This window comes from Hypanus sabinus, chromosome 11, assembly GCF_030144855.1.
Source record: "Hypanus sabinus isolate sHypSab1 chromosome 11, sHypSab1.hap1, whole genome shotgun sequence".
NCBI lineage: Eukaryota > Metazoa > Chordata > Chondrichthyes > Myliobatiformes > Dasyatidae > Hypanus > Hypanus sabinus.
Window position 1 is genome coordinate 75481156 of NC_082716.1, and position 12684 is coordinate 75493839.

At 42.3% G+C, this 12684-nt stretch overlaps 1 protein-coding gene across 3 annotated transcripts in view; it reads left to right on the top strand.

Moving 5' to 3' along the window:
- The first annotated feature begins 906 nt into the window (after positions 1–906).
- Positions 907–12684, top strand: part of LOC132402121 (regulator of G-protein signaling 8-like) — a 40463-nt gene continuing 28685 nt past the window's right edge. Inside the window, exon 1 of one of the 3 annotated variants that reach the window (XM_059984726.1) lies at positions 907–1294. In XM_059984726.1, coding sequence (XP_059840709.1) covers positions 1178–1294 — 117 coding nt within the window. In that variant the 5' untranslated portion in view covers positions 907–1177. Of the gene's footprint in view, positions 1295–9359; positions 9495–12684 lie in introns of those variants that run through there. The other 2 variants (XM_059984728.1, XM_059984727.1) reach the window with 2 other exon arrangements.

Below are 12684 nucleotides of genomic sequence, written 5' to 3' on the forward strand. Positions count from 1 at the left end.
AATGTCTGGGTTAATAGGTTAATTCATTGTACTGGTCAGTGGCAGAACTTAAGGAGGTTAATGAGAGGTTGAAAGCACAGGATAATGTCGGAGGGTGTTCGATAGATTATGCAGATTCAGCGTTTTGTTGCTGCCTGACTGCGATATAAAATTTGAATGAGATTTAACAGTCTCTTATTCAGAGCTCCACGTAAATCACAGCCATTGAAATTCCCAGGTCTGTTGGTTTTGTCATATCTTCCAAGGAACCTTAATCACCTGCCCTTTTACCTCCCAAAAGCTGAGAGGACTCCTTCATTGTTCTTTACTCCCCTCCCCTTTACCCTGTCGCCATATTTCATCAAGCACATTTGTCTCGGATTTTCTTCCCCTTCTGCTACTGTTTACATCCCTCTGCCTGGTCTGCTGAACTTTGACAGCATTCCTGGCTTTAAATTCTCAGACTTCCAGTCTCCAAGATATTTTGTGTGCACTGGAATACTGGGATTTGACTATATATTTTTTAGAAAACATAAATGTAATTTTTTCATCAAAGCAGAACATTCATCTCCCTGAGGTGATTCTTTGTTCAGGAAATAATAGTGTGAAAGTCTAATAATAACAGCAGATATAAGAATGAAAATCCCCTTCATTTTTATTTAGTGCCCATTTACTATACATTTCATAGATCTTTTAACACATTCTGGTCATTTGTGCAAGTGTCTATTTCTATACAAGACAATTCCTCAGAAAGCTGAAACTGCCTGCCAAAATGTAAAGAATGTGCATAGTTCAACAAAAGAACCTTTCACTGCATTTCTCAGCAGGAGTCAGGGCTTTTATCTACAGATTCCAAATGCTTAAAAGAAATGCTTTTGGCATAACCATTTCAATTCTGGTTTCCTTTATCTCTCAGCTGCATGTCAAACTACCTTAGCATATGCAAAATAATCCTCCCTTCTTCCTTCCTCTTCCCCCTCCTCCCACACCAGATAAATTTTGTATGTACATTCAGGCTCTGAATGCATTACTGTCTCGAGTAAGGATACAGAAGGAGCTTGGTATAGGCTGTGCCCTCAGAGACTACAGAAGCCAACAATAGCTCTAGCTTGTTAGGATGCAGGGCTGGTATTCGGACCATTTCCCCCAGTGAGACTTCAGCAGAGGCAGAGCGACAAATCTGGCTCCAAACAAGCTGATGTACCAAGAGGTGCCTGAAAGCTTCATTCAAAGCATTCCAGCTCCATTGCAGGCTACCAACTGCAAGAAAAGCCATTTCCGAGCCCCATTTACATTGTTTACAAGTGCCAGAAAGGTAAGGCGTCTGCATTGTTAATTATCTTGTGGTGTGTACGCTTGAACTGAAATACTAGGTTTACATCAAAAATATTTTTAACAGTACAAATAAGGCAACAAAGCATTGTAATTATTGATTGCTCCTGCTTCACCTTGATCTCTGAGAGCAATTTTTATTTGTTTTTTACGTCTAACATGGATGAATGCTGGAATGCTGATTTCACTCTTTTCCGAGCCTGTCGATTTATGTGCAGGCTGTGCTGGATAAATATTAACATTTAGCAAATTAAATGGACTTTGCCGGGTACGCTGAGCATATAAATAGCTTTAAAAATCCAAATATTTGGTTAATAGCTGAATGCTTACTTTTTTTTATACAATCCCTTAGAGAGAGAAAAAAATTGTTCAAACCCTGTATGGTTTTCTATCAAATCTTTAAAACCAAATAGCAATGTAACTAATGACTGCTGGAATACAAGTTGCTTTACCAAGTTTCAGAAGGTGCAAGGATTATGCCAGCACTGAATGGCAAAAAAAAATACCCAGAGTTACTTAAGCTTCCTACTGGGCTTCTGTAACAGTAAGAAGGCATTCCACAGTGAGAAACTCAGCATGAGAGCACCAAACATAAGCCTTTAGAAAAGGAGCTCTTGTCAGTAAACAATTCATGTAAAATGTCCTCATTGGTGAACCAAGAGCAAACCATGTGCCAGGGTTGAGGTCAACACAGTATGCAGTGCCCAGGATTGACCATATCCACCTCAAATATGTTGCGACCGCTGAAGCGCAGGTGACACAGTGGCACAGCCGGTTGAGTCACTGCCGCCCAATTCATCAACCCAGTTTTGATCCTGACTTCCAGTGCTGGCTGTGTGGAGTCTTCAGGTTCTCCCTGGAACCATGTAGCTTTCCCGCTGACGCCCTTGGGTGCGCAGATTGGTAGGTTAATTTGCCACTGCATTGTAGGTAAGCGGTAGAGAGGTGGAGACGTCTGCGATGATGGGAATGTAAAGCTGGATTAGTGTAGATGGATGCCAGACTATCAGTGGTGGGCCAAAGGTTGTGTTTCTGTGCTGTCTGGCTCTTTGGCTTAATGACCCTAGCAGCAAGCATCCCCTACACTCAATTTTAACCAGGCATGTTACAAACAGCTATTTGTAGCTGTGTTTTTCCACGTATGTGGTGTCTATAAAATACATAGTTCCTAGAATGTGAGATGTTATATTTATACAGCATTGTTAACCAGTCCTGAAGTGTTTTTATTATTAAGTCCTTTTGACACACTGTTTCTGTGGTGAGGTGGAGACAGTGAAGCTAACTTGCAGAGAGCAAGTTCCCAGAACTGCAATGAAGTAAGAAGGACAGTTTATTCTGTTGGTTTATCCCTCAAATGTAGGCTAACTCATGGGAGGAACCCTTGTTCTTTTTTAAATGATACAGAACTTTAGAGGGCTATGAGCCAAACACAGAAAAATGGGACAAGTGTAGATGGGCATCATGGGCGAGTGGGGCTGAATGGCCTGTTTTCATACAGTTTTTCTCTCTGTCTCAAGATATCATTGAACCTATTGGATCATCTGGTAGTTTGGTTTAATATTACTCATGGGGGAGTATGCCTTGGGTCAAGACTGAAACCACAAAGGTGGAAAAATGTAAAAATATTCATCCTTTCAAGCAGCAGTGAATCTGGAGACACATCAACAGTCCTGATGCAGAATCTCAACCTGAAATGTTGACCATCCCTTTGCCTCCACCAATATTCTTTTAACCACTTGGTTCTTCTAGGAGTTCATTTTTTAATCAGAACCAGTAAAGTTAGGCTTGTGCCCCCAAGCCCACCACCCTGTCAAACTTGGGAGTGTCAGCCTTGCTACAGACTCAGTTCTGCTGCTGGATGCCAGGCGGATGCCAGTTACAGGGTCCAGTCTTGCACTCTTTTTGGGAAACTGCCTCCCTAATCTGGTGCCAAGCAACTGTATGGCCTTATTTAAGGAGGCAAATTGGCTAACTTTAGTTTACTGTTTTTGGTTAGACAGTGTGCATTTTAGGACTGTTTTTATAAGCTTTATTTATTATAATGTTTCAAGAAATGAAAATTTACAAATGTAACCATTTATAGAAAAAATGTACTTCTGAAGAACAGGCCATTTGGCCCATAATATCTGTGCTGATTATACCAATTTAAACTGCACATCAGCCTGCACGTGATTCATCTCCCTGCATTGCCTTCAATTTACTTCAATCTTAATTAGCCAAAGCAATTAAAAATCATTAGAAGTCCCGCTAGGCTAGTGGCAAGGCTTTGCCGGCTGTGAAAGCCACCAGCAGCATTACGGAGCAGGACTTCCTTTGTTCTGTGGGAGCCCCTGTCTCCACACTGGTTACTCTGTGGAGTCAGGGGATTCTGCGGTCCGGGTAGCTGACTCACCCTGCTCTGGGTCCAAGTGTATACTGTCTCGGAAGGATTGTGAATAATGTCTGCAAACTGGGGAGATGGGGCGTGGGCTGAAAATTCTGCTCCATTTACTTTCAATCCATCCGCCTCCCAAATAAAGAAGATTTAATAATTCAAAGCTACTTCGTGGTTGAAGTATCATTACTGTCCAAAGGTAATTTGCACTTACTTGCAGGCAGTCCTTTAGCATACTGTCTGGACTGGAATAAATCTCCTTGATTCAGCCCTAGGCACTTCATCCTTCTTCGGCCCAGCCTGCTCAGAAGGAAAACAAATAAGCTGAGTGATGGTCTATATTACTGCTCAGACAGCTGCACAGCATTTATCCTGCAGCATTTACAGAACCTTTTTGACCCAACTCTAATTGCTATCAGTCCAGTTGGTCTACTGCTTTCCCAATATGCTCACTTGAAGCAAAACAAAATAGAGAAGCTTTCATTATCCTGAATACAACACCCAAAAAATAATGGAGGAAATCAGCAAGTTAGACAACATCTGTCAATATGAGTGTCTAATTCAGCAAGTTAGACAGTCATTATCATCATCCTTTAGGCAACACACACAAAATAAAGGAGGAACTCAGCAGGTTAGACAGCATCTTTGATAGCCATAGATGTTGCCTCAGTTGCTGAATTCCTCCACCATTTTGTGTGTTGTTGCCCCAGATTTCCATCATCCACAGAATCTCTTGTGTCTTTGGTTTTATGACTACACAAAGTAATAGGGACCGAAGCCTTCTTAAACCTAAGGGCTTCACCAGCTATCTAAACTATCAGTGTGTCACCACCAATTCAGAAAGTTCTGCAAACATGGACACACATTTTTCTGCATGAAAATAATTTTTTTCTGATTTCATGATGGCCAGATTTAATAGGGTTATTACACAAATGCAAATGACAAGTGGAGGAATTTCACAATTATTAATATCACAATGACTATTTATCTATGAAGGCACTCAGTCATCCAGGTCATTGTGTATCAAGCGTTAGTATATCAAGGCAACAGGACTTGCTGTGTTGTCTAAAAGACGTTTCACTACTCATCTGAGAGGTTTCTTCAGTTCTGATCCATGATGAGTGATTTTCCAATTTATGAACTGTGAGTTGTTTAAAGGTATAGCAATCACATGAGGGTCCTAGAGGTAATAAGAGGGTCTTTACTCTTATCTTTGCATGAATGGAGGTGTGAACTGTTGTGGAGCTGCTGGGTTAGAGATGTTCGTACTGCATTGTAAGTAGCTGAAAGGTGGTGTCGTACCCCACCCCTCTGTTCAGGGATGGATTTTCCAGTTTGACAAAGATGGCTTCTTTAACCCCTCTTTTAAACCACCTGTCCTCCCTGACAAAAGGTGCACATTGTTATCATCAAAGGAGGGTACTTTGTCCTTTAAGTGTAGACATACAGCCGAGTCTTGACCTGAGGTGATAGCCCTCCTGTATTGGGGCATTCGTTTGTGAAGTGGTTGTTTTGCCTCGCCAATATACAGATCTGTGCATCAAAGGGACATCAAAGAGACACTCTAGACATCACAGAAAATCCAGTTGCCTTGATATACTACTGCTCGATCCACAATGATTATTGTTTCTTTCTGATATTATGCATATCAAAAGTAGTGGATATCACAATTCACAATGCAATCAATCCGTCATCCTCAACATTAGCAACTAATTTGAATGTTCCAGAACCTGCTGAGACACCATCATTGGTTGAGAAAAAACTAACTCTCATCATTGGACTGAAATGCTGAGGGTCATCAAGACTGGTAAATGCACCAAGTGCAACACCACTTCCATGAGCTAGTGGATGTCATCTAATGAAAGCTTTGCTGACAACGTTCCTACTACACAAAATGCTTACCTCTCTATTCTAGTTCCCCTTTAAAGTCAGCCTTTAAGATATGCCTTCCTGAGCATATTTTCACTCCTCTGGCCTAATATGGTTGTGATGGTCTTTACTCTAATGTTTCTGTGAAGCACTGTATGAAGTGCTTTGTCAATGGCTTGATTTGCTGTTAGCCACTTACTCAGACATCTATATAAGTGATATTCCGGTGGGAATAAAATCAGCCTATCCAATCCCTCTTTGTAACCACAGCCCTTCTTTCTGAAGCAAATCTCTTCAGAAACCTTTCTAATGCTACCAGATATTTCCTGTCACGTGGCACCCAGAACTCCTCACGATACACTAAGTGCATCCTACCTAGTATTTTGTACAGCTGCAACATGACATCCCATCTCTTATATTCAAACTTCAGCCTATGAAGGGAAACTGGCCAAAAGCCTTCTTTACTACCCATTTAGTTATGTTCCCTCTCTCAGGGAGTTACGAACCAAGTCCATCTGTGCATCAACTAACCCGAAGCCCTTGCCATTTACTCTATATATCATGTTAGTATTTGATATTCAAAATGCTTTAACTTAACATTGTCTGGATTTAATTTCACCTGCCACTGCTCCACCCAACTTTCCAACTGACTGGTGTCCCTTTGTATCTTTTCAAACTCTTTTTTCTATTTACTCCACCAGAAATTTTTGCTTCATCAACAAATGTACTAATCAGTTCACCTACATTCTTATCCAAGTATCTGGTCTCAGCATTAGCCCGGTGGTACACCATTAGTTACTGACCTCCAGTAAGAAAAATATCCCTTGATCACTACGCTCTGCCTCTTATTACTCAGCCAGTTTTGTGTCCTAATCTTCTGGACTGAGACTTTGCAGACCTGTACATGGGACTCTGCCAAAAGCCTTTTAAAGTCTACATAAACCACGTTTACTGTGTTACTTTCATCAATTTTCAAAAACTCAATCAGATTTGTGAGGCAGGATTTGTCTTGCACAAAAGCCCATTGACTCCTAACCAGTTTCTGCAATTTCATAAAAAAAAACCTTTTTCTTAGAATCTGTTTCCAACAATTTTCTTAGTATTGATGCAAGGCTCACTTCTTGTAATGTCCTGGTTTATCACTTTTGTGAACAGGGGAACAATGTGAGCTTTCCTCACCTGTGGTGAACGAAAGTGTACAAAGCTCTGTGATAGACCTGGCATCTCCTCAACTGCTTCACCTAGTGTCACTCCAGACCCTGGGGATTTATCCACCTTCCACCTTAATGTCTACCAATATCTCTCGACACTTTCTCCTTCCTGACGTAAGTTGATGAGTTTGTTCGGAGAATGAAAGAAAAGGATTAACGCGTGATTATTGTAAATGGGTCCACGCAGGGAATGGGCTGAAGGGCTTGTTTTCCTGTTGTATATATGACTAATTCATTCTAGATTCTCCCACAAAAGGAAATATTCTCTCCACGTGAAAGCTGTCAACCAACTTAGGGTATAATATATTTCAATCCTGCTCCTTCCTGAATCATCAAACAATTTCCTAGTATATGTTCTGCCTGAGGATTCCTTCCTCTGCAGATCCCTTCAAGTTACAAGTTGGCAGCAGAGAAGCTGGTCATGTGGTCCATCTGTTTAACAAGCCAATGCTTATTCTTCCTCTCAAGCCTCCTTCTATCCCTCCACTTCCACCCCTTCCTATCAGCAGATGCTTCCATTCTTTTCTCCACATTGTGTTTCCCTCCTCTACCTGAAACCTTTCCCCTCTGCTTCAACATCATCCAGTGGTTGTACTTCGCACATTCTTGCCACACTTTGAGTAGAGAACCCCTCAGGTTCTCCACTCGATTTACCAGTGACCATCAATGTGCCTGTGAAGTTTGGACTCTGCAAATATGAAAACTGCTCCTGTATTTCTATCCTAAGAAGACTTTCATTACCGTTATTACTGGAAATACACCCCCAGTCGATAGCACCAAACGCTGCTGTACAGGAGCATCAGTATTTGTTCTCTACCTGTATTATTCCTCCAGAGAAATGAATTACAGAACAGACAACAATGTGACCTACTCCTATGTAGCATTTAAGACCATAAGACGATAAGACATAGGAGCAGAATTAGGCCATTCAACCCATCGAGTCTGCTCCACCATTCCATCATGGCTGATCCTAGATCCCACTCAACTTCCATACACCTGCCTTCTTGCCATATCCTTTGAGGCCCTGTCTGATCAGGAAACTTTCAATTTCCGCCTTAAATATACCCATGGACTTGGCCTCCACCTCAGTCTGCAGCAGAGCATTCCACAGATTCACTACCCTCTGGCTAAAAAAAAATTCCTCCTTGCCTCTGTTCTAAAAGGTCGCACCTCAATTTTGAGGCTGTGCTCTCTAGATCTCGAGCCCCCCACCAAAGGAGACATCCTCTCCATGTCCACCCTATCTGGTCCTTTCAACATTCGGTAAGTTTCAATGAGATCTTCCCTCATTCTTGTAAATTTCAGTGAGTACACGCCCAAAGCTGCCAAAAGCTCCTCATATATTAACCCCTTCATTCCATATTGACTTTGGTTGTATTTCTACGCATTTCTTTTTGAAAGAAGGGAGCCTCAGCATTTACCATTAATTATTTTCTCCTAGCTTTGATAAGCTCTTATGTTTTATCTTCTTTCGTCTGCCTCCTACGCCATGTCACAGCATCCTTCTTATTATATGAAGACTACAGTTATACACCATTTTCCTTCTGGGCAATATGTCTCTGTTTCAAATATCTGAGAACACAACAGTTATGCTAATCTTACTAGTCAATGGCTTGCAGTTACACACAAAGAAAGAGCTCAGCAATTTAAATAAAAGAGGCATTAAAAAGCAACTTGCAAGGTATTTCACCTCTTTCCAATACAGAGGTTTAGACCATGGAGTTCCTGAGTGAAATAATTAGGAAACTGTTGGGTGACTAATGATGTGAATGGCTGGCGTCCTTCTAAAAACACGCAGCCATGATTGAGTGACCCATTCCACAACTTGCTGCTTAATTTGGCCTCAGAGAAAAGGAAAGATTTATATTGAGGGAAAGTCATTTGTCACTGTTCAGCAAATGCAATTCCTTTTGGGGCCACACTAGCGAGCAATCACATTGGTATTGAAATGTTTCTGAACAAGGGAGCACTAAGGACTAGGGTAGACTGCAACAAAACATCTCCAAAGGAAAACAGTCTTCTAATGGGCAGAACACATGAAAAGATGAGAACTAAAAGGTGTCAGGACAGAATACTTGTGCATCATTCAAAAGTCAGACTTAATTGCTGAGATCATTATCCTCTACTAATGAAAATAAAGACTCTGCAATTCTTTACATACTTAGAAATGAATGGCACTAGTCAATAAACATGATCTCTTATTAAAAAAATGTTTGATTCTCAGAAATGTTATATTGCAGAAAACCCCTCAAAGCAGTCCAGGGAAGAACTGAATCAGAATCAGGTTTAATATCACCAGCATATGTCATGAAATTTGTTGTTTTTGCAACAGCAGTATAATGCAATACATAATAATAATGTAAAAACTGTGAATTACATTAATTATATTTTTATATATAGCAAATTAAATAAGTAGTGCAAAAAAAGTAATGGGTTCACTGTGATTTCTTTTGTGTTAGCGTATTAACTAAGATCTCACTGTCGTTCCAACAAACATTAACAATAATTACATCATCTAGGCAACACTACGCTGTGTAAATTCACAGTTGGCTTGTTAGAGAGGCACATCTGCACAGTGCACTTCTCCCCTCGTGGGGAAATTCAATTAGCTGTGTTTGGAGATGTCCTCGAGTTCAGCTGCAAACCCTGAGTTAAACCATGCTGCAAATAGGTGGGGTGGAGAGGATGTTTCTTTACTCGAGAACTCAGAGTGACCCACAGAGACAGAGGTGAGGTCATTTTTTCTTCTCTCTCTGTGAGTCTGTGGAATTCTCTTCCTTAAAATACAGTGGAAGCAGTGTGGTGAATTACATATACCTATCTGGACACGTCCCCCCACCCCCCCCCCCCCGCCGCTGACTGCTCCTGTGGCTCCTCCCACAGGCCCCGGTATAAAGGCGATTGGAACCACAGACCCTTCCTCAGTCTCCAGGATGTTGTGTGGTGGTCACTTGCTGCTTGTACTTTCTTCCAGCCAATAAAAGCCTACCTTAACCCACGTCTCACAGTTATTGATGGTGCATCAAGCAGCCTTAGAGTATGTTTAAGACAAGCAAGGGTTGGAAGGCTATTATGTAGGGCAGTCATATGAAATTGAGCTTGCAGTCAGATCAGCCCTGATTTTACTGAATAGTGGAGCAGGCTCAATGAGTTAAATGGTCTCCCTTTGTTCCTAATTCAAACACTTGTATTCTGTCACCATTAGCCCAATGACCACGGCATTTCTGATTACACAGGTTAAGTGTCAACGACAAAAGTGTAAAGACAGTTACTCTTTTTAAAAAAGTGGGAATAGAATTAGCTCTGTGTGTAATGAAGTGACTGGGTGTCCTGCAAGTCCTGCTTTATCACAGCAGAACATCAGAGGAAGCAGGACCAACAGATGCAGCAGGGTACGAGAGCGTAGGGATAAAGTGTGAGCATCATCAGGATGGACGGTGGATTGCAGTCTCATATTACTGCTGGGTCTTTGAAGACTGATGCATCATGGGAGTTCGGATGTGCCCTAGAAAAGTGGTCTGTTACCCATTTTACATCCGAGATGGAGGCACTCTTGTTAACCAAAGGCATTAAGAGATAACAGCCACACGGAGTCATGAATAGCTGCCGAGGCTCCAGAGCTGCCCGTCTGTTCACAGAACAAATCCAAAAGAACCAACAAAATCAGCAAGCCACAGATCGTATAAGGTTCAGCTACATTACCAAAGCAGACCAGACTTAAAGCTCATAGAAATTAGTCTCTTTATGGCTGCCACATTTGGGCTTGCAGGCTACAATCCTCTAACCCACAGTTCCACAGCGTGTGTGGGTGAAACTTACAAAAGAAGAGCATATACATCAATAACATTGAATAAATGCACATGGCTACAGTAATGCAGCAAGAACTGACATGTTGGCATTTCCTCATGAAGGGAGCATGTTTGCTTCTCCTTTCAAACACAGAGCAAGGGTGGGTAGTAAATTTCCTTCCTTCCATTTATATAGAAACAAGAAACAGAATTCTCATTATTTAGCTCTTAAGTGCCCAAACAAATGAATCAAAGAGTACAAATAAATGAACATCTATGGTCTGAAACATATTTGGCCAATGTCTTTCTTATCAGGCATTCCATGGATGCTGCCTGACTTGCTGAGTTCCTCCAGCAGTTTGTGTGCTTTGCTTTGGATTTCTAACATCTTTTTTCCAGCATTATTTCTGATCTGCTGCTCCTCTGAGAAGTCTCTTCAAGGGATGCCTACCCTGAAGAAGTTTAAATCTTCTCTTTGACAGGAGTTCAGCGAAAACCTCTCTCACTGTGCCCCCTCTGTGAACTCTGCTGCCCTTCACAGCCATATGTCCTTCCCGGGAGCTTGTCATTGTCACCATCTTGTTCCACATGTCTTCCAGATCTGTTTTCTCACATTCCCATTCCAACATGTCAGTCTGTGGCCTCCTCTTGTGCCAGGATGAAGGAGTGACACCTTATATTTCATCTGTGTGGCTTCCAACCTGATGGCATGAATATCGATTTCTCCTTCCAAATTTCCTCCTCCTCCCCATTTCTATTCCCACTCTTGCTTTTTATCTCTTCTCACCTGCCTACCACGTCCCCCTGGGTTCTTTTCTCCTTCCCTTTCTTCTACGTTCCACTTTCCTTTCATATCAGATCCTTCTTCTCCAGCCCTTTACCTTTCCCACACACTCAGATCCACCTACCACCTTCTGGCTGGACCTCCTTCTCCTCCCCGCACCTTTATATTCTGGCATGTTCCTCCTTCCTTTTCAGTCCTGAAGAAGGGTCTTGGCCCAAAACATCAACTGTTTGTTTATTTCCATGAATGCGCCCTGACTGTTTGCATCCCTCCAGCATTTTGTGTGCACTCCACCATGTTACTGAATTATTCAATGGACAAAAGGTTGTTTGCTTTGTCAGGATTATTTGATACAAAGTACACAGCAGTCACCCTGTATATGCCCCTATTGCCAGGCCTGCACAAGCAGGCACCTCACAGTTTTCACCCAGTTAACAAGAGTTATTTTACCACATGATTCCAATTCATCACCTGCAGCCTACTTTAAACCCAGCTCTCATCTGCAGTCCTTGTTTTCCCATCAAACCAGCCAGCTCCAACCAGTTGCTCCTAGCCTTCAGTTACCTTGTTGCCTGTGGTGTTTAGCATCTGTTCTCTCTCAATTTTTGGCTCCTCATAGCTTGTTATTTTCACTGTCTATTAATAAAGTTATTGTTCGTTGCTGAACCATCTCCACCACTCTGCTTTTGGGTCAAGCCTCCTCTACATTCCCTGAGAGGATGGGTGAACCAGTGGTTGACCTGGCAGATTTGCTCAGCTAGAGGAAGTCATCCACCGACATGAGTGCACGATCCAGGAGCAGCTGCAAACCATTGACCATCTGCTCGCCACTCTCAACCAACTTTCCATCTCCTTACAGCAATCCCGTGCCAGTCGACTCCCTCCCCTCAGAATCCCAGATTCTGGAGCCCGAATACTCCATTGGATCCCCAACCCGATGCCACAACTTCCTGTCCCAGTTCATCTTACAGTTTGAGCTCCAGCCATCTCTGTACTCTGTGGACTGAGCCAAGATTGCCTTCATCATCTCTTTCACGACTGGGCGAGCTCTCACCCAGGCTATTACTAACTGAGACAATAAAACTGCCTCTTGCAATAAATCTGAGGGAATTGTGACCAGCCAGGAAGTGAAAGGGAGGCAGTGTTTTGGATACTTTGCCTGCATTAAGCCTCATGTTTGGTGCTGGATTACACCATGAAATTCCAGACCCTCGCTTCTCGGAGTGCTTGAAAGACGAGCTTGGAGATTCCCAGCAGCCTTGAAAGCCTCATCACTCTGGCCCTCCATATTGACAGGTGTGTTGTGGAACGACCCTCCAGATCACCAGCCAGAACCCCAGTTCCATT